The sequence below is a fragment of the Lissotriton helveticus genome, chromosome 8 (genome assembly GCF_964261635.1).
Source record: "Lissotriton helveticus chromosome 8, aLisHel1.1, whole genome shotgun sequence".
Classification (NCBI taxonomy): domain Eukaryota; kingdom Metazoa; phylum Chordata; class Amphibia; order Caudata; family Salamandridae; genus Lissotriton; species Lissotriton helveticus.
The window spans coordinates 333,927,794-333,954,996 of record NC_136069.1 but is presented as its reverse complement, the minus strand read 5'-3'; the positions used below and the strand labels follow the sequence as shown (position 1 = coordinate 333,954,996).

At 44.1% G+C, this 27,203-nt stretch overlaps 1 protein-coding gene across 1 annotated transcript in view; it reads right to left on the bottom strand.

Annotated features, from left to right (window-relative positions):
* CDK8 (cyclin dependent kinase 8) overlaps window positions 1-27,203 on the bottom strand; it is a 184,742-nt gene that overhangs the window by 92,726 nt on the left and 64,813 nt on the right. Inside the window, exons 4-5 of the mRNA XM_078657112.1 lie at window positions 22,467-22,607; window positions 14,946-15,003 (exon numbers count right to left, since the gene is read on the bottom strand). Coding sequence (XP_078513238.1) covers window positions 14,946-15,003; window positions 22,467-22,607 — 199 coding nt within the window. The remainder of the gene's footprint in view (window positions 1-14,945; window positions 15,004-22,466; window positions 22,608-27,203) is intronic.

Sequence of the window (27,203 nt, the reverse complement as noted above, 5' to 3'; positions counted from 1 at the left end):
TGTTTGGAATAACCTTGCTCTCGAGTCAAAAAGCAGCCACCTGTCATTTGTGTTTTTCGGGTGGTTTGTGCATTGCTTCTTTCTATTGTACAATACCTGCATATTAGAACACTTCACCAAGAAAAGGCAATTTGTAATAGTCTTCTTACTCACTGCATAAGGCCTCTTGCTTTTTCAGTCTTGTACTGGTACTCTAATGGAGCTTGGGTTAACACAATATTTCCAGACAATGGATACGATCATGATAATCAGTATCAAGGGCAGGAGAAATATCAAACTACTAACTCCAGGTGGAAGGGAAGAAACCTAATTATTTTTCCAGTCGAGATATATATTTACAACAAAAGCCCAATACAAGCTCTGTTGAATGTAATAGGTCTCTGGATTTTTTGAAGTACTAACACGTTGACACACTTTGCAAAGCAGAAACAACATGTGAGGCGTAGATCATTAAGGTGATAGGAGTTCGTGCCAGCAACTTACAATGGATTGCAAGCCCTCCAAGATTGCTCATGAAAGAACCAGAACATAATTGTTTTTACTGAAGTCTGACTAAAGATCAGACTTTAAAGTATTATTTTGGTTAGTTTCCTGTATTCCCTGTGAAAGTCCAGGCCTTATAACATAAAGGCAGCTTTCAGGTTGGAGAAGCTGGCGGCTGTATTCACTCATGTGGCATTTGAGGTAAAAGGTCTATATAGCCCCTGGACTGAGGGAGTGCACACAATGGCCGAAGAAACTGATTCAGTTCCAACTAGGCTGTGGAAAGCTTTTTTCCCCTTTAAAATCTCTGACAATGCTTTACTCAGAGCCTCTGACAGCAATTATGTTCAAGTCCTCTCAACTGTTGTACTGTGCGATTTGTAAACTGATTGCATGCAACAGCATTTTTTTTAACTCTGTTCAGTTTCCTGCATGAAAAGCATTTGAACAATATACCATGCATTTTAGAAAGATTGAAAATAATGAATTCAATGTTTTGTTTTGAGATACATGTAAGGTAGGTTTGCTTTGCCACCGGTATAGTTTGCCACTTGCAATATAAAACACAAACAACTGGCTTTGCCAATGCTAGTTAATTTCAGTCAATGAGCCTGGTTTGCATAGTATTTTTCTGCTACTGTTTTCCATGCATGCAAAAGGCATGCCGCAAACCACATATTATTCAAAATGTGCTTAGGCTAGCTTCAACCTGGAAGTGTATAGACAGGAATAGTAGACAGAGAAAGCCACCACTGTGCAGCAAATGTCAGTGACCACTTTCCAGTCCTAATTTCTAACCTTCTTTATCACTTCCTTCCCCCTACTTCTTTTCTGCATCCACTCACATGTTTTGCCTGGTGTTTTCGCTATCTCAGTTATGATGAGCCAATGACGGTTAGGTCAGATAATCTGCTTATCATCCATTTCCTGATATTTCTGCAGTAGAATATTAGCCTCTGTTAAACAGTTAGGGTCACCGAAAGCAGTATGCTGTTTTCCAGAATGTGCAGTTCTGCTCCAACAGGCTGTAACTGTGTGAACATCTTGTTAGAGTTCTGCTTGCTTGGGTAATGTCATACGTCCTATGTAGCAGTGAAAGATCCCCCACAGTTGCATAATCAGTTATTGACCCAACATTCAACTTGAAAAATTCAGATATGGAAGAATGCTTCCTTTGCATCAGTGAAGCGCCAAGTCGAATAAAGCAGAACTTTTAACTCTGTGGTATAGGGAGAAGGGAGTATTGCGCTCTGCCAGAAAATAAACACAACACAGGATGGTGTGCCCCAAAAGGTCAGCAAGCAAACCCTTTAAAAAGGGTTACAGCCTTCACAAGTCAATGGTTTTGGGGAGGCCTAATATTCTGATGATGTGGGCTAAGCAAGCATAAAAGTGCTTGTTTTTATAAGATAAGAGTGAACACCTTTTACACAGCAGCAATTTGAGGTGGTCATATCTTCAAAACTAAATTCTATGCTCTGCCAAATCCAGTCCATTTTTTTTAATCAATTCATTCTGTTCTTTAAGATTTCTTTCCATGCCTTTTGAGGATGTCAATCTTCTGGTGAACTGATTTGAAGTTCCCCCTCATGTCAACCAGGAAAGCTATCATATCAATTTAATTATCAGTGGTGTTTTTGTTCATCAGTCTTCCAGACTGTTATTGTTCGAAAGGCCAATTCAGTTTGAATGACATCTTGCAATACTACTGGTTGTCTGTACAAACTGTGAGAAGTGGATTCACAGGCACTCCTGTTCACAGTCACAGTAATCTGCCTGAAAACCCTGAGAAGAAGTGTTTCAGCCACCTTTCAGTCAGTCTTTGACTACTCCTTAGTGGAAATGGGTTTGAGCAGTATTTAGCTTTACAGGTAAACTGCGCAGCAGCATGACTCATGATTGCTTCCAGAATGCCAGACAAACCAGGATAAGTGGTTCTACATCACCAGGCAGGTTGATATCACACTTACCCATCATGCATGATATATCAATGCCCCTCTATCTGTGGCATTAGGCTTCACTGCTTCATGAAGCAAAGAAGCCTTTCACAAAGGCAAGTCCTTTGTCACCAAATACCAGGGTTCAACTGTCACAGCACTCCGCCATCCCGAGTTGGTCTCAAATACCTCTGCAACCTGAGCAACCATTGAATTATCTGCTGTTCAGATGTGTGGGGAGTGGGATTACACATAGTCAACCAGAAGGAGGCACCTACAACTTGGGCATGTATCACCATGCTGGTCCCAGGCAGACCTGCAGCCCATATCACCGAGTCTACAAGGTCTTAGCATTGTGCCATGGATCACAGGGCCTTAGCTGCAATCTCCCTTCCATCAACCTGTGATGCTTAGTCTTTGTTTCTTCTGGCACTTGGAAGCAGTAGGAGACCAGTCACCATTTTGAGACTCAATTTTGGTCTGGTATGGAGAACGGGTATGGTGAATTTGGATTCAGGCACGAGCAGCCATTTCAGTTGGTCACCAGAGCACAGCTCTCAACATAACATTGTAGCATGCACGCAGCTTCAAAGGATTTTATTAAGGGCCAGTAGAAGGGACAGGTGACTCAGTTTGGTGCTATGTGGTATATGTGGATAAAGTAGTATTTTCTACATGCTACTGAAGCTATTGTATGAATGGCATTTTTTGAGTAAACATTTAGGTGACATTCAAAACATACTTAAAAATGTTCATAGCGATCGTTGTATCCTACAAGCACCCTCTACAATTAATGTTTGTCATATTTAGGTATGATGAAATAAACAAAGCCTTTCCTGCAAGTTTCACTTTAAAGATGAAGCTTTCATTCAGTTATCCATTTAAACTATTACATTTATATAGCTGTAGTGTTTTGTGGATATTCTTTCCTGGCCCTTCATGCCCAACCATATTATTTTTCTGAGACGCAGGATCCCACAAATATTCAAGAATCTAATATAATGGCGGTCACAACACAAGTTTTCTGTCTCTATCAGATCTACAGATCCAGAAATGAGAGGAAAAATGCTACGTGGGTAGAGGAAATCCTAATTTGTTAAATAAAAATAAAAAAATCCTCTGCTGATCCGGATTTGCAAATGATTTCCAGAGTAATGATCGAAACAAACAAAAAAAAAACCCGCAAAATATTAACCTTTTAAATTCCATCCACGCCTTGTTGTGCACGTATCTTAGAAAATGCTGAATTGAGTTACACTAAAAAAGAAGTCAGAGTACAGTGGAATCTTCATGTTAGGTATGGTCTAACGTTCATATGAGACTTACATTTGGAAATATTACTTTTAGATCACCCAAACTAACTTTGCCTTTCCCCATACTCCTATGCTGACCTGCAAGAATCTTGAAATCAAGATTCTCAGTTAGTTCAGAGAATGCCTTGTCTACCACATTTAATGGTATGGGGGGAAGGGAAAGAGAGAGAGAGAGAGGGAGAGAGAGAGAGGGAGAGAGAGAGAAGGAGTAGGTTGGAGAGAGAGAGAGAGAGAGAGAGAGAAGGAGTAGGTTGGAGAGAGAGAGAGAGAGAGAGAGAGAGAAGAGTAGGTTGGAGAGAGAGAGAGAGAGAGAGAGAGGGAAGGAGTAGGTTGGAGAGAGAGGAGAGAGAGAGAGAGAGAGAGAGAGAGAGAGAGAGAGAGAGAGAGAGAGAGAGAGAGAGAGAGAGAGAGAGAGAGAGAGAGAGAGAGAGAGAGAGAGAGAGAGAGAGAGAGAGAGAGAGAGAGAGAGAGAGAGAGAGAGAGAGAGAGAGAAAGGTTATTGTTACGATTCTAGGTGAAATTGAAATCACTGCCCCAGTTATGGTTAGCCAAGCAACTCGCCCTAATGCCCTGCCTATGACATTATATGAAAGACTGTATCACCAATTACATCATTGAGATCATTAGTGATATTACAGATCACCTCACCACTGACATAATTAATGACATCACTGGGGATCCATAACTGTTGTTTGGATAGGTCATTAATTACTGATGTATTTTTATGTGCGGTTAGTCTTCTGTTATCATGTATCACCTCCCCTTAGCCAACTACTGCTTCCAACTCCTGTATCTGCAATACCTAGTCCTATGCTAAGTCTCTTTTTACACATATCCACTCTGACTTACCTTCAACCATGTGCAGTTGGGGCTTATCTCAGAGGCTACCTAGCTCTGGCCAAGGAGTGGGCCTAGCCTCAGTATGGGTATAACCAACTAAGCACAACATTTGGCTATGAACAGAATGGGTTGAGCACAGGGCCTGGCCTTTATTCCAGTGCAGTGCAGAGCATCATTACATAACCAGACCTCATTTCGGTTTAGCCAGTCATTTTTGTGTTACATGAAGCTATGACGTGAATAGCAAACTAAAAATAGGCCTTTCCATTGAAACATGAGACTTTAAAATAACAGGACCACTGGACGCAAAACTAGTGTTTTTTATATAATTATGGTTTTGAGGCATATGCCATATGTTAGATCTGGGGGTCTCTAGTTGGCAGAGGTAGGTACCACTGTCCAAATAGAGACCCTGGCTTCTAGTCAGGGTAAGGAGAATACACTCTTTAGATAACCCCTGCTCACCCCCTTGGTAGCTTGGCACGAGCAGTCAGGCTTATCAAAGGCAATGTGTAAAGTATTTGTACCAACACTTACAGTAACACAGTGAAAACACCACAAATGGACTCCACAACAGTTTAGAAAAATAAACATATTTAATCTAAACTAAACAAGACCAAAATGACAAAAATCCAACATATACAGTTCAAGATATGATTTCAAAAGAGTTCTTAAGGTTTGCGTCAAAATATTACACAGTTGCGTCACATTTAACCCAAAGTACCTGTAGATGCGACAAAGTTCCATCTGCTGCAGCGTTAAAAAACAAGCGATGTGTCACTCCTGAGACCCTGGGGAGGTGATGCGACACCCCCGCAGGACGCAGCATTCTGGTGCGCAGGTTCTGTAGGAAGCGTCTCGCAAAGGTACGATGCGACGATCTCCAGGACTGCAACGATCTCAGGTGCGGCGTCGATCTTTTCCTCTCGCAGCCCCTCGATGTGATGGCTCTGTGACGATGTTCGCAGTGACGTGACGCGGTCCGCAAGCAAGCAGTGCGACGATCTCACCCAGCGACGACAGGGTCTGCGAAGATACTCGCAGCGACAGAAAACTTCCCGCACCGGGGCGATGCGTTCCGCAAGCGAACGATGAGTCTGTTCTTGCAGCGGCAACTGGCGCTGCGACTATCTAGATCTTTGCAGCGGTGGGAATTTCCTCGCACTGTCGGGGATGCGCTCGGCAAGAGAGCGATGCGTGAAAATTGCAGATTGTCTTTGTTTCTCCTTGTCCAGCTTCCCACACAGCAAGCAACAACTTCCAGATGCCCATCAGTCGGATTCAGCATTCTAGGAAGGCAGAACTCTCTCAGCAGAGATCAGAGGGAAGCTGGGGGTGAAGTCCTTTTGTTCCTGGGACTTCTTAACAGGAGGCCAGCTCTCTTCAGGCCCTTGGAGATCTCTTCAAGTAAGGGGACAAAGCAACAACACAGTCCTTCCCCTCTCCTTGGCAGCAAAGCAACTGCAGGTAAGCCCGCAAACACACAGCAGGACAATCCTTCCTCTTCAGTCTTCCAGCTTTCTCCTTGGCATAGGTTCCTTCTTGATTCCAGGATTCAGGGGTGTGGAATTTATTAAAATATCTACTTGTCCATGGGGCAGGTTGCTTCATAAATCTACTTGTCCTGTAACAACATCCACTTGTCCCTTTGGTGCCATGTAGTGCTGCCACAAGTTATGGCAGCAATCTCATTATATAAGAGCTCCTATATAGCCTCTCTGATTATACCAGGGCATATACCATAGTGTTTGAATACTAGTAATCATTTTATGTTGCCACGTTTCCGAGATCTACATACTGGGACTGATGATGGTGGTAAGCAGCAGTTCCAGGGTTGGAATGCCCTTTTGAGTCTGTGCAAACCTACTAACTTGCATGTTTTAAGGGTTTTCAACAAATCTTCTCTAACCTTTCCCTTACTGAGAAATGTTGGAAATGTACTCCTGTGTGGCAGACTTAAACCTTCTTTCAGAGTTGGGAAAAAAGTAGTTGGAGGGAAAATTAACTTTCAAACATCCAGGTTTTCACATGAGCAAATCTACACATGCATATTTGCTCATGCTAAAATGCAGTTCACAAATATTTTGTAGAAGTACAATTTCTTGCCCTTTAATGTCAATTCTTGTGAATTCACAAAAGCCATATACCAAAGGTGCACTTTTGCGACTTTCTTTAATAATTGGGCCCCTAATTTGGTCTGGCGTTAACTATGATCTTTTGTGTTTATTAAAATTCTCTCTCTCAGAATCGGCTGGCTTCACTGTGAGTGACAGCATTCTGCTCTTTCACAAGGAGCATATCGGTACACAAAGTAGTTTTGTTCAGTGCCAGTAACTAATGTGGCAGTGTCTGCTTTTTTGAGACCAAAAACTATTTTTGCGTTTGCCAATGTTTGTTATAATGGTGAGGGCCCAGCAGCTCTCACATCAATAAGGTTTTACAAAAGCCATGCCAAAACAAGTCACACATTGCCAAAACTAAAAAGCTGACCACCAATTTCAGACCTACTGGCTTTGCCAAAGCTTGTTTATTTTTGTTTCCCATAATCTTATTGAAACTGGTTACACAAATTTTCCAATATGAATATTTTTGGGAAATACTAGCATGCATCAACACATTTTACTAAATGATGCTGCAAAGAAATGGTACCTGAAATTTTACAATAGTTTAGCAAAATGTGTTTTTCCCTACTTTCATTTTTTAGGAACATTTTATATTGAAAGCAAAGAAACAATCTTGCTTTCAAGCTTCTGCAAATATTTGCATCTAATCAGAGAGCATTCTGTGAGCATCATGCAAAGCCTCATGTTGCTAAACTTTGAAACCGTGTGTACACATTTTCATACTGGAACCACTGTCAGTAGTGCAATCAGAACGGACATTTACTTAGAGCGCTCACCCTAATAATGAAGGCTTTCAATTATTGAACCATAAATACAAGTTTGAACAGCATTAACACATGCACACAAATATTAACTTAACCACAGGCAGTTCCCTTCCCTGATCCTTAATGTGGTACTGCAAACTGGCAGCCAAAGGGTTTGTGCTGCAGGGGGTTGGGCCTACTTGTCCCAAGGACAAAATTCACATTAAAACTTGTTGCCCTTGACCCCAAACAATATGTCCTGGGCGTCGGGCTATAGGAATTCCACATCCCTGCTCAGGATGATCTAATGTTCTGTAGTCTGGGGTCCTGTACTTATACCCAAAAAAGTATTTGTTCCCTTTGTGCAGGAGGGCCTTGAGCCCGGTCTGAACCAGTTCTGGGTGTTCCTTGAGCACTTTGTTTTCCTGGCTTCTCCTTTCCTTTCAGAGAGGGACAGGGTCGTCAGCCGCCCAGCATGACCAGCACTGTGGAAGGCAGGCACAGCCCTATTCAGGCCCAGGTGCTATCCCCTCCCACCACTCTAGATGCAGATGGAGCTATTGAGCCCAGGGATGGCTCACTCAGCCTCTGGGAGCCACCCATCCCCTGCCACTCACACACCAGACAGTCAATTCACAAACAGGACAAGGCACGCAGAAAGGTCAGACAAGAGAACAGCCACTTTCTAAAAGTGCTGTTCTCAAACACAGGTCTTAAAAAACATCTTTCCCAAAAGATGCGTTATTAAATTCTGAGTTCAGGGATACCAGACGTTTATGTCCTATCTTGCTCCTATGGGAAGATATGCAGGTAACCATTATACTCAGCATTCTTCATTATAGCCTATGGGCAAGGTAGCCCTTTCAATAGTGAAAAACGAAAATGTCTGTAGTTCACTACTAGAGCATGTCACACACACCAGTACATGCTCTACGTTTCATATACACTGCACCCTGCCCAGGGGGGTACCTTGGGCCCTCAATTGGGGAGAAGGGTTAGGCCTGGTCAGTGGGGACACTGGCCAGGTTGACATGGCAGGCCTGAGACACCATTTTAGGGCTACTCATGTGGGTGGCACAACCAGTGCTGCAGGCCCACTAGTAGCATTTGAATCACCAGCCCTGGCACACCCAGTGCACTTTACTAGGGACTTCCTGGTAATACAAATATGCCAATCATGGATAGCAAATTACAATTTCCCTAGGGATCACTAACACTTTGACACTGATCAGCAGTGGCAAAGTGCCCAAAGCATCTAAACCAGCAAAAACGAAATCCAGCACAGCGTCAAAAATGCAGGCGGTAGAGGCAAAAAGACAGGGGAAACCACGCCAAAGATGCCAGGTCTAACACCATATAATCCAGCACCTGCTACATAATATACAGATTTCAACAAAAATATATTCTGTTCCAAACTAAGAAAGACCGAAAGTTACCATACAGACATGGCATTCACGGAGAAAAGCATTTAGCGAAAGTTAGCTGTTCACCTTTCACCCACTGACTGCTGTACTCTAATATTTAACAGGTAATAAATAATAAGGGTAAAATGTTGTCCACGTAATATATCAAGCTCCCCAAATGAGGGTCTGAAAAAGGGTTGACCAGGAGCATAAAAAAATCTTTTTCATGTTTAAACAGAAATTATTGCACTTGACTGTGCTACACAGCAGATACTGCCGTAAAGCCACACACACACACCCACACCCCTCCACACAAACCCCTCCCCTCCCCACCAACGCACCCACCTCCACCCCCACGCAGGTGTAGTTACTTGAGTTGTCTACTGGACCCAAACTAAATCACTTTACCGATCAACGGGACACAATAACTTTTTTTTTACTGGAGAAATTACACCAGATGCCCTAGGTATACAGTATATAACTATGTCATATTCGAGTAGACAATGTACTTCAGTATCATCAGGCATTCAAGTGGAAAAACAAGCATTGGAAATGCAATAGGTCTCGCATTAGAAAAGTTGTAGTTATTGGTCTTGTAAATGACATATTTTATTTATTTGTTGGTTTTTAAAATTGCTAAATTGATGGGTTTGTCATTTACAATGCCAATAGTTATAACTTTCGCGAATGTGACACCTATAGCATTTGGAATGCAACATGTTTTGTATTTACGTCACTTAGATGGCAGCTCTGGTCGTTAGGCCACATCTCTAGAGAGCAGGAGAGTGCAGCAGGGGAGATAAGCACAGCAATGCAATGCAATAGGTCTCGCATTAGGAAAGTTTGAGCTATTGGTATTGTAAAGGACACATTTTTTATTTATGTGCTTGTTTTGAAAATAGCGAAATTAATAGCTTTGTTATTTACAATGGCAATAGTTTTATCTTTCGCAAATGTGACACCTATTGTAACACAATATGTGTTGTGAGGGTGAGTGAGGGTGAGGGGTTGAGGGTGAGTGAGGGTGAGGGGTTGAGGGGGAGTGAGGGTGAGGGTGAGGGGTTGAGGGTGAGTGAGGGTGAGGGTGAGGGGTTGAGGGTGAGTGAGGGCGAGGGGTTGAGGGTGAGGGTGAGTGAGGGTGAGGGGTTGAGGGTGAGTGAGGGTGAGGGGTTGAGGGTGAGTGAGGGTGAGGGGTTGAGGGTGAGTGAGGGTGAGGGGTTGAGGGTGAGTGAGGGTGAGTGAGAGTGAGGGTGAGTGAGAGTGAGTGAGGGGTTGAGGGTGAGTGAGGGGTTGAGGGTGAGTTGAGGGTGAGTGGGGGTTGAGGGTGAGTGGGGGTTGAGGGTGAGTGAGGGTGAGGGGTTGAGGGTGAGTGAGGGTGAGGGGTTGAGGGTGAGTGAGGGTGAGGGTGAGGGGTTGAGGGTGAGTGAGGGTGAGGGGTTGAGGGTGAGTGAGGGTGAGGGGTTGAGGGTGAGTGAGGGTGAGGGTGAGTGAGGGTGAGTGAGGGTGAGGGGTTGAGGGTGAGTGAGGGTGAGTGAGGGTGAGGGTGAGTGAGGGTGAGGGGTTGAGGGTGAGTGAGGGTGAGTGAGGGTGAGGGTGAGGGGTTGAGGGTGAGGGGTTGAGGGTGAGTGAGGGTGAGGGGTTGAGGGTGAGGGGTTGAGGGTGAGGGGTTGAGGGTGAGGGGTTGAGGGTGAGTGAGGGTGAGTGAGGGTGAGGGGTTGAGGGTGGGTGAGGGTAAGTGAGGGTGAGTGAGGGTGAGTGAGGGTGAGTGAGGGTGAGGGTGAGGGGTTGAGGGTGAGTGAGGGTGAGTGAGGGTGGGTGAGGGTGAGTGAGGGTGAGGGTGAGTGAGGGTGAGTGAGGGTGAGCGTGAGTGAGGGTGAGCGTGAGTGAGGGTGGGTGAGGGTGAGGGTGGGTGAGGGTGAGTGAGGGTGGGTGAGGGTGAGTGAGGGTGAGTGAGGGTGAGTGAGGGTGAGGGGTTGAGGGTGAGGGGTTGAGGGTGAGGGGTTGAGGGTGAGTGAGGGTGAGGGTGAGTGAGGGTGAGGGTGAGTGAGGGTGAGGGGTTGAGGGTGAGGGGTTGAGGGTGAGGGGTTGAGGGTGAGGGGTTGAGGGTGAGGGGTTGAGGGTGAGGGGTTGAGGGTGAGGGGTTGAGGGTGAGGGGTTGAGGGTGAGGGGTTGAGGGTGAGTGAGGGTGAGGGTGAGTGAGGGTGAGGGGTTGAGGGTGAGGGGTTGAGGGTGAGTGAGGGTGAGTGAGGGTGAGGGTGAGTGAGGGTGAGGGGTTGAGGGTGAGTGAGGGTGGGTGAGGGTGGGTGAGGGTGAGTGAGGGTGAGGGTGAGTGAGTGAGGGTGAGGGGTTGAGGGTGAGTGAGGGTGAGTGAGGGTGAGTGAGGGTGAGTGAGGGTGAGGGGTTGAGGGTGAGGGGTTGAGGGTGAGTGAGGGTGAGTGAGGGTGAGGGTGAGTGAGGGTGAGGGGTTGAGGGTGAGTGAGGGTGAGTGAGGGTGAGTGAGGGTGAGTGAGGGTGAGGGGTTGAGGGTGAGGGGTTGAGGGGTTGAGGGTGAGTGAGGGTGAGGGTGAGTGAGGGTGAGGGTGAGTGAGGGTGAGTGAGGGTGAGGGGGTGAGGGGTTGAGGGTGAGTGAGGGTGAGGGGTTGAGGGTGAGGGGTTGAGGGTGAGTGAGGGTGAGGGGTTGAGGGTGAGTGAGGGTGAGGGGTTGAGGGTGAGTGAAGGTGAGTGAGGGTGAGGGTAAGTGAGGGTGAGTGAGGGTGAGGGTAAGTGAGGGTGAGTGAGGGTGAGGGTGAGTGAGGGTGAGGGTGAGGGGTTGAGGGTGAGTGAGGGTGAGTGAGGGTGGGTGAGGGTGAGTGAGGGTGAGGGTGAGTGAGGGTGGGTGAGGGTGAGCGTGAGTGAGGGTGAGTGAGGGTGAGGGTGGGTGAGGGTGAGTGAGGGTGAGGGTGAGTGAGGGTGGGTGAGGGTGAGTGAGGGTGAGTGAGGGTGAGTGAGGGTGAGGGGTTGAGGGTGAGGGGTTGAGGGTGAGTGAGGGTGAGGGTGAGTGAGGGTGAGTGAGGGTGAGGGGTTGAGGGTGAGGGGTTGAGGGTGAGAGGGTGAGGGGTTGAGGGTGAGGGGTTGAGGGTGAGGGGTTGAGGGTGAGGGGTTGAGGGTGAGGGGTTGAGGGTGAGTGAGGGTGAGGGTGAGTGAGGGTGAGGGGTTGAGGGTGAGGGGTTGAGGGTGAGTGAGGGTGAGTGAGGGTGAGGGTGAGTGAGGGTGAGGGGTTGAGGGTGAGTGAGGGTGAGGGTGGGTGAGGGTGAGTGAGGGTGAGGGTGAGTGAGTGAGGGTGAGGGGTTGAGGGTGAGTGAGGGTGAGGGTGAGTGAGGGTGAGGGGTTGAGGGTGAGTGAGGGTGAGGGTGAGTGAGGGTGAGGGGTTGAGGGTGAGTGAGGGTGAGTGAGGGTGAGGGTGAGTGAGGGTGAGGGGTTGAGGGTAAGTGAGGGTGAGTGAGGGTGAGGGGTTGAGGGTGAGGGGTTGAGGGTGAGGGGTTGAGGGTGAGTGAGGGTGAGTGAGGGTGAGGGGTTGAGGGTGAGGGTGAGTGAGGGTGAGGGGTTGAGGGAGGGTGAGGGTGAGTGAGGGTGAGGGGTTGAGGGTGAGTGAGGGTGAGGGGTTGAGGGTGAGTGAGGGTGAGGGTGAGGGGTTGAGGGTGAGTGAGGGTGAGGGGTTGAGGGTGAGACAGACAGAGCAGACGGCGCAAACACACACAGGAGGCTGCACGTACGGCAATCGCAGAAGGCTCACGCACACAGCGTGCATAAGGTATACCTACATAGCAGATGACGAAGTGAATGTACACACAAACTGTGCCTACAACAGTAAATGCATTCCTTTAGAGAACACACACTTAGAGTATACAAAACATGGCGCACGCCTGCGGGCATAGTCACAAATAGGCACCCATACAGTCTGCGAGTACAGCAGACGCATGCACACAGCAGAAGGCAGCCTGCATAGAAAGACACGAGTGGAGCGCACACGCAGGGACATTCACAGCGTCCACATGCACAGAGCGGGGTCACAGCTGACGCGGCGCTCGTGCAGGATACAACACACATGATTGAAGAGAGAGACAACTTGGAGGAATGCTTGTAGGTGTGTGTGTAGACGATGAGGGTGTGAAGCAGCAGGAATTTAATCTCCTATTTTTTTATATGAAATGTTGAGTTGCCCATAAAACCGTGTCTTGTTAAAAGGGTTATAAAAATAGTTATGATTAAAATCCGTGACTCGCTCACTTTTCTGATTGACATTGTATCAGCTGGGATAGATAGTCAAAGCTGTCTAGTAGAAACTTCCAGTAAATTAGTATCGGGAGAGGCGGCATAACATGATTATTCGCTCTGCATAGGAGCTCTTTAGATGATGCAGTCTAATAAAAAAAATAGAGGTTTGCCAATGACATTTTGCTCCAAATTCAAAGATACAGCTAACTGCTGATTTACCTTAATCAGTGACACGGTGAAGCATGAACGCATGCGGTAATGACGGAGATGCAGTTCTTGACCCGAGTTACAGTTTCACGTTTCTTACTGGGGGTTGTGTTGCAACTTTACAGATTGGAATAATAATAATCCACTTTGCTGAACAATATAACATGTGAATTCACCACGAACCTATTGCAACTCGGTGTAAAAAGATAAAATCCCAAATCAAGACACAAGTATTGTTGCAAAAGGTGGTGTGAAGCAGCAGGAAAAGACAGCACCAACCCTAACGAAAACGAGTAAAAAAAAACACGAGAGACGGCGGAGGGCATTGCTGTGGGGAGGGGGGAGGAGAAATGCGACACGGCGGGCAGGGGAGGGGGCGGAGCGGGTAAAAAAAAAAAACAAGACGGAGAGAAGGCAGAGAAGGGGAGGGGGGAGGAGAAATGCGACACGGCGGGCAGGGGAGGGGGCGGAGCGGGTAGAGCGGCATGTGGGTGTGAAGCAGCCGGGGCCTTTGAAGTGAAGCTAAGCTTCACTTCAAAAGGTGTGGGAGGAATGCGGCTGAGGAAACAGATGGCGATTTGGTGATGTGCACGCGCATTTTAGGTCAATGCGCAAGCGCATTGACCTAAAAGCCACGGGCACAGCACCAAATCGCCGCAGTTAGGTAAACTTTGTTTAAAGCCCTATAGTCACGCTCTGCTCAATGCGCATGCGCATTGACAGGCGAGACCTAACAACTTCAAATGGAAATATTATGCCGAGCTGTAGGGCTCAGGCATTTCCTCAGATCATTTTTGCAACTTTCCTACCGAGTCAAACTTCAGGCATTCCAGTGGGAATCTGACATTAGACCACGTATCTGTTGATCTCTTCTGACTGAGGCCACTTTTTCACTTATAAAATACGAAAGCAGATAACGCACTACTTAAAAAAAGGGAAGAAAATTAGGCTGCTGTGGGCATGATTAGCTCTTCATTCCATCAACATTCTGTGGGAACAGCTTAAGAAGAAAATGGTGGATAAGATGACCAAGCACACAACATCAGATGGCACCATATTCAAGTCCTGGACAGTCGACCATACCATTTGCCCATTTACAGCCTGGGAGACGGAGGCCATTCAGAATGTAGAAAGATCCCCTCGATTTTTCTTTGTAATATTACGCTGGCCTCCTAATAAGAAACGCACATTATGTGTTTGCATTTCACAATACTGTTCCACAGGGCTGTTTTTTTTTGTTTGCTTCTTAAAGGAAAGGTCCTTTCAGGGGGCCCACAGTGTAGACCCAAACCAAACCTAAAGCTGAAGACTGTTTTAAAACTCAGAGTATACAGGCCTTCGCCATTTTCATATTTAGTAGTAACAGCTTCAAATCTAAAGCAGCTGACAAGGTATAGCAAGCCATTAAGTGACATGATAAAGAGGTTTGTCGTTCTCACAGATTGCTTTAACTCCTCTACACCCCCGCTTCAAGGTTCCAATTACACACAAACACCGACCCCCTCACCAAATCATCAAAGACGTTACAGGCACATCACTGGACTTTCCTATGATACTAGGCAGCCCACATAGGCTTAAATCAATAAATTACGAGGCAAAAAGAATACATTCCATCACTAAGATAAAACCATAATAAGCATACCTATTTTTACGCGTCCTCGCTCAGGGCCTTCACCCATAACTAAAATATTAGCAGGCTTCTGTGGAAGGGGAAAAAAGTTTGGAATTAGAATTTTTGGGTGTTCCATAAATCCATTTTCTATTTGGCATCTTTTTTGAGAAGTAACCAATCAAATCATCCTGTTACAGACCCCAACATCGATACACATGCCTAGCCCATTTATGTAGTTAATCTTTCATTTTATTTAAGTTCTTTGATACCTTTTTCACCTAAATAGTATCTAAAACATGCTTGAAAACGAAGAGGGCAACTCAAGGTTCTCCCAAGAATGTAACTTCTATGTATGACATGCAAATACTGTACGGGCAGGCAGTGAAATGACTAGCTTGGTTAACCGAGAAGAAAAGTATACATACAAATTACTTGATATTTACTAATCCTGAGCTGTGCACAGGAGACAAGCCATTCTACACATCAGAGTAAGAATAATGAACATTTTACTTGGTCCGTTTAGAGTACCTTGAAGTGCGATAAATGAAGCATTTGGCTGTGCTGGTGAACATTTCAAATTTATAACCATCTCATTGTGCAGTCAGAAGCCAGTGAGACTGCAACAATACACACCGTAACATGCCTTGCTCCACTGAAAGAGTTGCTGTGCAAATAGGTAACAGTGCTGCAAATACTGACCAGTAATGTTAGTTATCCAGAGTTCAGCTCTCCCTTATCACAATCTTTATAATGTGAAACACAGCCTAAAATGTAATTGGTAACAAGGTGGTGTGGTTAAGCTGAATGAATAGAGGGGATGGTGCAGTACGCTAGGATTGTGAGGTTTTGGCTTGTTTTAGGTGTTTAAGGAACAGTAAAGATGAATGAATGAAAGAAGTAATATTTTTAGAGAGCAACTGCTATTTCAGAAGAAGCATCCTGGCGCTTCTGAAACTCAAGTAGGACCAAACGTTATAACTCACCAAACTGTTTTCAACTGTGCCTTGAACAGGCTTTTGCTAGAAATGACACAAAGTGAGGGTGGAAAAGCATTCCAGAATCCAGGAGCCAGAACAGAGAAGGACCTGCCCCCAGATTTGGTTTTGAGGTATCCAGGGATGCACAATAGGTTGTGGTTGGAAGAGCGGAGTGCCCTAGAAGAAGAGTAAGGTTAAGGTGGTCTTTGATGTAGCCGGGACCCCTCTGGTGAAGTGCTCTGCGAGTGATCATAAGTGTTTTGAATTTTATCCTAGAGTTGACTGGAAGCCAGTGTAGTTCTTTGAGCCCTTGTCTAATAGAGTGAAGTTTGAAGATATTCAAAATGAGCCACGCTGGGATCTTGCCAACAGATTGTGGGAGGCAAGTATGTTGGCATAATCCAACCTGGAGGTGATTAGCGCATGTACAATAGCTTTGCAAGTGTCATGGAGAAGATATTTTAAAAGCTTTCTTAGGGATTTTAACAGATCTAAGCAGGTACCAGCGATGGCCTGGACTTAGAAAGTGCAGTGTCCATGAAGACTGCCAGATTCCTGAAAACTGTGGAAGGGGTGGTGGCATGTCCTATGTTAGATGGCCAGAGACGCAGCGCGTCAAGATAGGAGGCAGAACAAAACATAAAAATGTCAGTTGTGTTGGAATTTAGTTGTAAACAGCTGCTCTGCATCTACTCAGCGATGGACGCAAGACAGTCCTGAACGTCCACAATTAAAGTGTCATTAAGCTGATGGAAGGATAGCATTAGTTGAGTATTGTCCGCGTAAGAGACAGTGTTAATATCCCAACGTTGTGCAAAAAAGGTTAAAGGGTCCAAATAGATGCTGAAAATGGTTTGCTAAGTGATGAACCCTGAGGAACACCACAGCCTACGGCTCTACACTGGGAGGTAAAGGAAGAGAGGAAGACCGCCTGCTGTCTGTCTGCAAGAAAGTAGCAAGGCCATTCCAAAGTGCAGCCCGTAACTGTTGCCTACTCCAGTCTTTGTAGAAGGATCCTGTGCACTATCAAAGGCGGCGGTGAGATCTAACAAGATGGCCACGGCATTCTGCCTCGAGTCGAGGTTGCCCCTGATATATTCTGTTACTCCTAGAAGGGCTAATTTTGTGCTGAAACCAGAAAGGAAGCCCGACTGGGTGGGATGTAGAATCTTGTTCTGTTCCACATGGCTGGTGATCTGAGGGTTCAGCAGGAATTCTAGTGTCTTGCCAAGGTGTGAAAGGCGAGAGATGGGTCTATAATTGCTCAAGTTGAATGGGTCGGCATTAACTTAAAAAAAAAAAATAATTTTAACAGAGGGATCACCAGTTCCTTTTTCCAGCTCACTGGCTTCTTGCCTCTCTCTGAGAAAAGGTTAAAAAGAGCATTGTTTTGCGGATTTATAGGCAGGGGGCTGCCTTGGCAAGCACAGAGGTAGGACAGGTATCAAGAGGTGAGCCAGATTCGATTTTAAGAATTATTTGCTCCGTATCGGCTAGTGAAATTGGATTGAATGACTCAAGCCGCGCCACCGTCATGGCTGAAGAGGCCATGGAAGTGGACTCGGGAATGGGGGGGATGGATCAATTGGTAAAATTGGAATCGATTTTTTCCACTTTCATGTGAACCAAATAAAAAAAGGTGCTCTGCCAGACACTGGGATGTAGAAACACTTTGCAGGCCTCAGGCTGCAAAAAAAGTTGACGATTTTGAAAATCTTTCTGGGGGCACTACCGGCGGCTGCAATTTGCAAAGAAAGCTATTTTTTTGTGCTTTTTAAGTATTTCTCCGGGACTGTTTGAGGGCAGTGCTATAAGCCCACTTGTCCTCAATGTCATAGTTCCTACTCCACTTCCTTTCCAATTACTTGCATTAAAGAATTTCTTCCAGAAGACTAGGGGTAAACCAGTTGGCTGATGGTGCAGTTTGCTTACTAGAATACGATTTGAGGAGAGACAGATTGCCAAAGCATTGTACTAAGGAGTTGTTTAAGGAGGTGATTGCAACCTCCATTCCTTCCAAAGAAATGGTCTCAATCTGGGAAAACGTGCAATAGACTGGACTCAGGGATATTCCTCTGGGGTCTAGAGATATTCCAGGGCTTAGTAGAGTCCGATCGGCTGCGGAAAGGGATACGTCGAGAAAGTGATCTCTCTATTTTAGGGGGCGGAGGGGGACGGGAACCAACCATAATGGACGGGTAGTAGGAAAATACCACATCCAGTGTATGTCCACCCCTATGAGTGGCACCCGCTACCAGGCTACTAGTTGGGGGAAGGTTAAGGTCACACATTTGCCTCTCTAAATTGTTCTGCTGTTCTTCAGTCAGGATCGACCTTGAGGACAATAAAGTATTCAAGGTCTAGAAAGTTAGAATGCTGTTGGTAGAAGGGGGGGTAAGTACAGTGATAAGTGTGTAAAGGACAAACAGAGGCCTTGAAAGGGCAGTAAATTAAGGTTCCTGAGAAAGAGAAATTAGAAGATATCTGGAGAGAAAACACTAGTACGTAAATTAGGTCTATACCCTCAAGCTTTGTGATGGTGCAGTTGACATTGGAAAGATGCAGATCTTGGGTGAAAAGTCCTCAAATTCCCAAACACGAAGTCAACCATGTCCTCTGCATGGAAGGAGAACTTACACATTGTGGTTGGGACAGAGAAGGTTACTGAAGAGACATTTCAAGGTAGCCATCAAGGGGACCGAAGGTAGAATGTGCTTGAGCATGGTGGTTGCAGCAAGCAAATTAGAAAGATGTAGTAAATGCAGCAGTCAAAGAACAAATAAGCACTTTGCACAAGTCAAATATACACAAATTGGGGGATGTGCAGAAGGTGCTTTTTGCAAGTTGAGTTCAAATCCACTCCGGATTTATTTTTTACAGCATTTATCCCACCATTCTGCACAGGCGTTGATGAACCCACTTGCAACAGTGAGGTGGCCACACATTTAGCGAAGGATCAGACATTGTAAGCTATAAGGCACTTATCTGATATCCAATCAGAATAAATGTTCACTAGGACAAAAGATTAATTGATGCAGAGTAGAAAACTTAAACCAGAGGACCTAAATCAAAATAAACTATCGGCAAAAACAGCAATGAAAGGAAAAAAAAGAGAAGCAAAGTCATCAAAAGCAGCTGCAAAAACCTCTAAACTCTAGAAAGAACCGACTCACAACCTTGCCCTCTGTGCACAATGGTTTGGAGAAAAAGGCGTATGCATCTCACATAGTGGCAACAAATAACACAAAAGAACTGTGCGCAGACTATTGTACAGACTGGTTATACACTCAGTTTCAAAAACACACTAAAACACTGCACATCTCATCACAGGAGAACAAGCTGGTTAAAGAAGTGCAACAAATTCAAGAGAGTAAAACGGGTGTGTGCATGATAGGGCTTTAAAAGGGCAAATAAACTTAGTTCCGTTACTTGTTCGTAGCAAAAGAAGGGCTTGGAGAAGACTTAAAAGCAATTCTCAATCTGTAAACCGCAAACAAATGAGTGATGAAAGTTCAGAATGTTGTTGTCTCTTTAAAAAATTTTTTATATCTAATCCAAGATGGTTTTGTTCCAATTCCCATTACTGTGAAACTTTAGAAGCTTCTTATGTTCGTAGTGTCAGACAGCAAAAGCAAGCAGGTCATTGTACTGAATGCAGATCTAATAATATACTTTTTTGAGCTGGTTATACTCACTTCCTGTGTATCCTTGTTTGAGTATTTAAAAATTGGAAGAATCTTCAGTCTGATGCCACACAAATATTCACAGTAAAAAATACGGATACCTTCCTGGAAAGGCAACTCTTGTCGAGGTCCTTAAGTAACTGGAAACTTTCCTCCTGGCCCTCTTTTGGCAAATAAATGTTTTTCTCCTGATTAAGATCCCTGAATCGCTAATGGTTGACAAGACCTTACTAGTGTCACAGGATCTCAATGTTGGTTTAAATTCATGCAGCATTGAGACAAAGAACTGTGCACAATTAGATATGCACTTATATACTGATCTGACGTTTCTACAAGTCGCTTAATACTATATGAAGAATTAATGCCATCCCACTGTGTATTTATAGAATTAATGTACAGATTGTATATTATCTCTTTACTATTGGATTTGTAAATTCCAATACTGGACTATAATACATAAATGTTAATAAGGCCTACAGGTGTGGTCCTACCACGTGTTTTGCGCGTTACTGATCTGGAGGTTCGATCTATGGGGAATGGTCACCCCAGAATAATAATTGGAAAACAGTGTGCCAGTGTAGCGGCCTACCGTCCTTTGTAGATAAAGTACGCTCCTCGCTCCTCGCATTTTGTTGACAACAAAATGTGAGGAGGACAACAGGCCGCAATACTGGTCCAGTCATTTTCAATTATATTATTGGGGTGACCGGTCTCTTCTGAGCGAACCGCCAGACTAAGATGGAGGAGTGTGGGCCGGTATTTTAAGCCACTTGATATTTTAGGCCCATGCAGGGATTTGCTGCATGACTCTACCTATCCGTCGTTACAGAGGCCTTTTACGAATTTGATTCTAAGGGCACAGGACTTTTTGAGCCCTTTTTGAGACATTTTAGCTCTGACGAAGTTCCAATGGAACAAAACGCGTTGGCTGTGGTTGAATTTTAAAAAAAATGTATAGAATAAAGGACATTTTGGATAAACTTGAAGCTTTCTTTGACTTCGTTTCTGGTGCACTGTCCTCACCCTCACGAATGTGTCTGATCCTCAGTGGAGTGAAAGAGCAGCAAACTCCGAACAGGTGTGCACAGACAAAGGACTTTCTTTTTTACTTTGAAATAGAGGTGCTGAACCTTGGTCAGCAGCATTGATCCTTTGTAACAATGTTGTAGGCCCTGGTCTATCAGTCGCACCAGCTGTGTGAACGATGGGCCATGTACGAAGACACCTGCCGTACACCTGAGCAATGCTCAATACTGACCAACAGACAGGTAGGACAATAGAAGAGGGTGGAAATATATTAGTTGGGTGCATGATCAGCCAAAAGCTGAAAAGAGCAGGGTACGGATCCAGAGTGGGGAAGAATTAAGTGCTTCATGTGCATTCATCTGTGTTTGTGTGCATATTAATGTGTGTGCTTGTGTCATTGTGTCCTCCATAATAAACAGTGTTGCTCTCTGGAAATTATGTCTAGTGTCAAGGTTCGCCACACGCATAGGCTACCGCTACACCACAATGTCCTTTGTGCCACAGGGCAAGTAATCCTTTAGCTGTTCTTTCAGTAGACAGGTGGAGACATTTAATATTGATGAGCTTTTTCCTGTAATTTATCCTAGTCAATCTCTCCTGTTTAAAGTATTCATAATGTAATATTAACATACGTAGTCACTATTTTGCAGCAATGAAATTAGCAAGTAGCTCAGAAGAGTGTTCCTTGAGCAGGAGTGGCGCTCAATAGATGTGGTCCGAGGAGATATAAGGAGGCCTGTGGTGAATGAACACAACTGGTCTCTCCTATCGCCACTTACCCAAAACAAGCCTTTAAGGCCACCATGAAATGTATATAAATGTCATAGCCTCAAAACACAAATTTAAAGGTATGTGCCTCTGCAAGGTTTGTGTAGGGTCTGTGAAACAAATGAATTTAGTACACAACCCGCAGTCAACAGTTTAAGGTTAGTAGTGGAAGTCAGGCCATCAAATACTCAGCCTGATTTTGGTTTCTTGAGCCTACCCCACAGCCTATAAGACTTGGAAACAGAGACTATTTTTACAAAGTGTTTAGACTTTCCCCAATGCTTGTGTGTGGACAATTTTTGCCCCTGTGTTCCATACAGTGAATTAATTATAACTTTCAACTTACTGACAACTCTGCCTTAAGCCTGTTCTTTTTTTAATTAGATTTTTCACTTTTGCTGAAACTTGATGTTGGGCTTAATTATATTCTTCATTTCTTCAACAGTAACAGTTGAATAGTTAGGCTGTTTCACAACACCAGACATTCCCTCTGAGGACTATCCCGGTGCTCAAGGTGTCGAAGACGAGGCAAAACAACCTTTATGAAATCACGTCACTTCTGAGGACTTGGATGCTAGGCAGGATGGCAGCTTGGGAACCCCTACAGCCTACGAGGCCATTATCCAAAAACAATCTTTTGGATTCCTAACCACTGGCAGAAGCACAGCAACATTAAAAGGAAAGATTCAACACCCCAAACATCCCACCCTCCCAGTACCAAGACTGGGAGAGAGTCCAGGATTATAGCAGGCAACAACTATTTTTAGAGGAAGCACAGCACAAAGGTGTTTGCTGTGGCGAAGCAAAAATGTGGCAGAATGATGTGTGGCAAATATCGAGGGAGAAAATTACAAAGCATAATGTTATAAAGTGCATTTTTGGATCATAAACACATCACACACTTATTTGGTCTGGAATTTGTTTGGATTAACCAGGATATTGCTGAAACACAAATCAGTTCAGGAATGACGCATAGCAGCATAAAAGAACAAGCAGTACAACTATTTAGCTATGGGAAGATGTTCTCAGAATCTCCCCTATAGCCCTGACATGATCCAAAGGTCCCCAAAACATGATTCCCCTTCATATCAACTTACCAAATCCCTATGTAACACCCAGTTGGCATGCAAGTAGTGAATACCATCTAGAATTTGATACAACAGGGACTTCACCATTCCCCGGGGTAACTGTACAGGCTTTTTGTTTGCTTTAGAAGCTCTGTGAAACTTAATTATATGCTGAAAAAGAAGGAAACATTTGATTATGCACTAATAAAAAAATATACAGGATTTAGATGTTCAATCTTTACAAATACTTGAGGGCCTCCTGCAGGACATTTCACAACTTCCTCATACTTCATGTTAGCACGAAATCACACAATTGATTAGGTATAGGAGTCCTTCTCAACAAAGAAAATCACAATTCTGTATAATCCATGTTATGTAGTCTATACTTAATCAAGGAAATGTATTCCCTAGAAATAGCAGATCACCAGTATCTAAATTGATAGTCCATTGCTAATGGCCTAGAATGAGTTTCAAAATGTACTGTGAATAAAAAGGTCTCTTTTCATGTTTACCTAAATTAAAGAATCATTTCACAGCCTTCATTTCTTTCCATTCATGTCAAAGCTGCATTTTCATTTTCTCCATAAACACATAAATAAGTACAATTAACACACCTTGTGAGGACTGTATTTTAGACTAGGGATTGTCCTACATAACTGGGACAGATAAGAGGGCATCTCATCACCATTTAAATAAAAATAAAAAAAGAAGATAGAGAACCCTGGGTATACAGTCAGCCTGCTACAACCAGGCCACCACCTGCCCTTATGCCAGTAGGTCACCTCTTAGCTCTACTCCAATCTATCTTATAAGTATGAGAGAGAGCGAGTGCAAGTGTGTGTGTATATGAATAAAAAATAGACGGCGTATATTGGGGTTGTCTATTTGAAAGGGGACCGTAGTAGTAAAAAGTCACAGAACAAGTTAAGTTAAGCAACTGGAATGGAATCAACTCTAATAATAGAGTATAACTCTAATAATAGAGTATAACTTTATGCGAAGCATATTGGAAACCAGAGAGGAGGCTGGAAAGGAAATAAACAATTGGTGTGATGGACAAGTAAATACCAAAATGTTCAATCAAAATAATCATCAACACGGCCCTGGCCTGGAGTGGAGTGGATGGACAATGCAAAGATGTATCAGAGTTGGTTTTTTGTTGCTCACCTCCATAGGAATGTGTCACTGTAAGGGTGTGGATGGCAGGGGAGGAGGTTACTTGTATCTAAACCTGCTTCTCCATCATGGGAATCTTTAATGAATTTATAAACACTGAATACTTTCCGCTGTGAACGGAAAACAGTCTCGCTCTTGCTTTTTGGAGGTTCTCTCAGGAGAAGGCATAATTCTCCCATTCTGCAAGGCCTGCTCTTGGTTGGGGGACTTTCCAGGTAAATCCTCAACAATGATCCATTTTCAGAGGTACTAGGAAGAAGCACAGTTTCTGAACAGAATATTTTGAGTAGCAGGAAAATCAGTTTGAAGTTGATGGCTTCAATGAGGTTTCCCCTACAGTTCAATCAGATGGCCGCATGATCTTCAATTTTCTTAACGTGTAAAGCCTTGAAGCAGAAGATGGAGATGTTCCTTTAGCCTCAAGTACGTTGAGGTTTAATGGGAATGGAGATTGATGTGCCTTGTGCCCTTGCAACCAACACCAAATCATCTGTGTGCCTGAGGACGAATAGCGGGAGTGGTGACATGACCTTTGAGTGCCCGCCTGCACATCCATAATTAGTGAGCGATCTGTAGTCTTTAATAGGAAAAAGTTTGCAATTGTCCTTTACAGAACATCCTATGATTTGTGACAGCTACCTTACAGGTATTTTCCACCATTATGGAAGCAAAACTCTTGTAGCCTCCCTCAGAAAGGAGGGGTTGGTAGCGGACATCTCAAACGAGGTGAATTATTCATAAATATACATATCGTCTTAAGTTCTGTGAGAACAGAAACATTAATTTGATGTAGTCACAATGTTTAGGTAACTGCCAACATGCCACTTATCTCCTACTGGTGCTATAGACTTTTTTTGTTTATGTAAGTTCACTGGAATGTCCCAGTGGCAAGTGCTGCCTTGCTCTGTGCTCAGTTCTCTGATTAAGAATCACAGAAACAACTCTATACAAAATGTTAACTATTTGAAAGCCTATAAAAATTACATTGAAATGTAGTCCAGGAAACTAACTATACTATTCTTAGGTGCTATCCCGGTGCCTAGATGCTATAAAACTGTAGCCTATTACACTCCCTTGGAGAAGCCAGAAACCCCTGGTATAGCGCATAGGTGGAGCTTCTCCTTGGGCTGGAATTCCACAGCAGCAGACTTGGAGGAGGATCCCAAATGTTCCTTAGCTCTCAATCTTAGGCCCTCGTGGTCTCACAAGGACCCCGTAGTCATTTTTAATCAGAATGGTCATTAATGCACTGTATATCTATTTGACAGGCAGATTGTGCACAGGTCATGGGGTGAGCATTTCAGAGAACAGTAAAGACATGGCGTGGAGTGAAGAAAATATACCCAATACTTCATAAAACCCTCAAAAAATATTCAGAAAGTGAATCATCAACTACGTTAATTGGTAACTGAACTAAAAATAATCTGACTGGATTTAGTTCACAAAACAAAGCTGGGTAAATGGTCATAGAGCTCAGTGTCAACGGCACCTGACTGCAGAATTGAAACAAGAACTGCCACACAACTACCAAAAGTGGCCCCTCCAAGTCCTCAATCCTTAAAGGCACAGTGCTGTTATTCGCGGTCCACCTATTTCCTTTTTAAATTCATCCCAAAAATTAAGTACTAGATAGATTTAGAGGCTGCTGTCTCTGCTGTTACATCTTGACACTTTAACAAACGAATTTGAAAAATATAAACACACAAGCACACATACACTAAGTAAACCTTTTCTTCAGAAAGAAGGTAGTTGAATTGTGCCTGCAAAACAACATGTTAAAATACAGGAAATAGACAGGTTAAGGGACTAGATTAACTATATGGTTTTTTGTCACTAGGAAGGGTAGGGAGAAGGGGGCATCAATTCCCTACAGACTGTTGGACATGGTGGAAGGGGGGATGGGAAGCAATTGTAATGCTCATGTACAAAATTGAGGGATCCAGATATATCCTTCAGCCCGCCCTCTGATAAAGAGGGATGAGGTAGTGAACAAATAACCATTCGTGATGGAAGGTGCTGGACAATAATGCCAACCACCTTGGGTAAAGAGGGAAGGCAATTAAAATACTCTTGGCTCTGGTCAAGGCTAAATGTTTAAACAAATCAAATCCTTCATAGCCCTTCAACAAGGCTACAGAAAGCAGCCTTGATAAAAGTACAAGTGGTGTTTTCAAAAAGGTTGGGACCAACAAAATTAGCCACAGCTGCTCGGGGTGTTATTTTCAACACCTCTGCGGTGGGAAAACATGAGGTGTAATTATAACCCTCATCTCCTTGCCATGGACAGGCATTCCCCAGTTCCACTCGCAGGCAAACCCATAATTGGATCCTGCTTGCAGGTGGGGATATCTATTTTTTTTTTACTAGGGTTCATTAATACAGAAATAGTCTCACCACCTTTTTAATCATAGCCTTTCCACTTTCAACAAATAAAGGACTACAATACCAATCACACAAACTTCACATCACCCATACTACATCACAACAGAACTCAACTCGGTTTTAACTCTTCAACCAAACAAAATCATAAACCCATAACTCCTTTACAAACAGAATCGGACTCGCTTGAGGAGGACACGCAAGGGGGACAATGCCACAATCCCATCACCATCAGTCATGCAGTACTTACAACCTCCTCACCTTCCCATACACACAAAGAACAAACTTTAACCAATAGTAACCACACAGTCGAAAGGACCACAAGAAATAAGATAAAGAAAACTTTCACATCTAAATCGTTTGCTTAGGAGTGCATGAGGAATAAGAAAAAGTAAATACAACATCTTTGACACACTGACTGATATAGAGCCACCCATACTATTTATCACGGAAACCTGGTTGGCAAAAGACATGGCCCAAGTATTGCATGAAGATATCATCCTCCCACCCTGTCCCCTTTCTTCCAAAGAGAATAGGTTATAAAGAGAAACAAGCATTTACAATGCAATCAGTCTTGCCTTTGGGACCTTATAGGTATTGAGCCAGGTAGCAGATTATCCTGGGTGCTGCAACATGGAAGCTTTAACACTAATAGGAACACCAATCTCGTGCCCCAACACCCTTATTCCAGCTTTTACAACCAATGTATGCAATATGCATGTTTATATGAAATATTAATAAAGATTTATATATTTATTATGTCATCCATTTGGTTCTGCAGCTGCTGCTGCCACCCTATTGACCCTGAAAGATGGGAAGGCGGGAGCCCGTCCGGAACTCAACACCTGTGAATTGATTACCACAGCCTTTACCAAATCAATACCAAGAACAACTTTGAAACCAGCAAAACAAGGAAGCCCCTTGAAGAGCTGGAAAAAAAACTAAAGGAGAACTTTCAACACATCGGTGCGATGGCTCAGGTACAAGAACACACAAGACAAAAAGTTTTTACACAGACAACAGTATTTACAGACATAAAGAGGGACAAATAAATCCACTACTCAACCAGGATTAACTATGCTAAATTCCCATTTTTTTTTTATTTTTACAATCCAAGGAAGTCCATTAAAATTCTAATGCTAGGTCACAATCCAGGGAGCTGTCATATCTTCACCCCATTTTCACAACTCTTCTGCAGTGAAATACAATAAA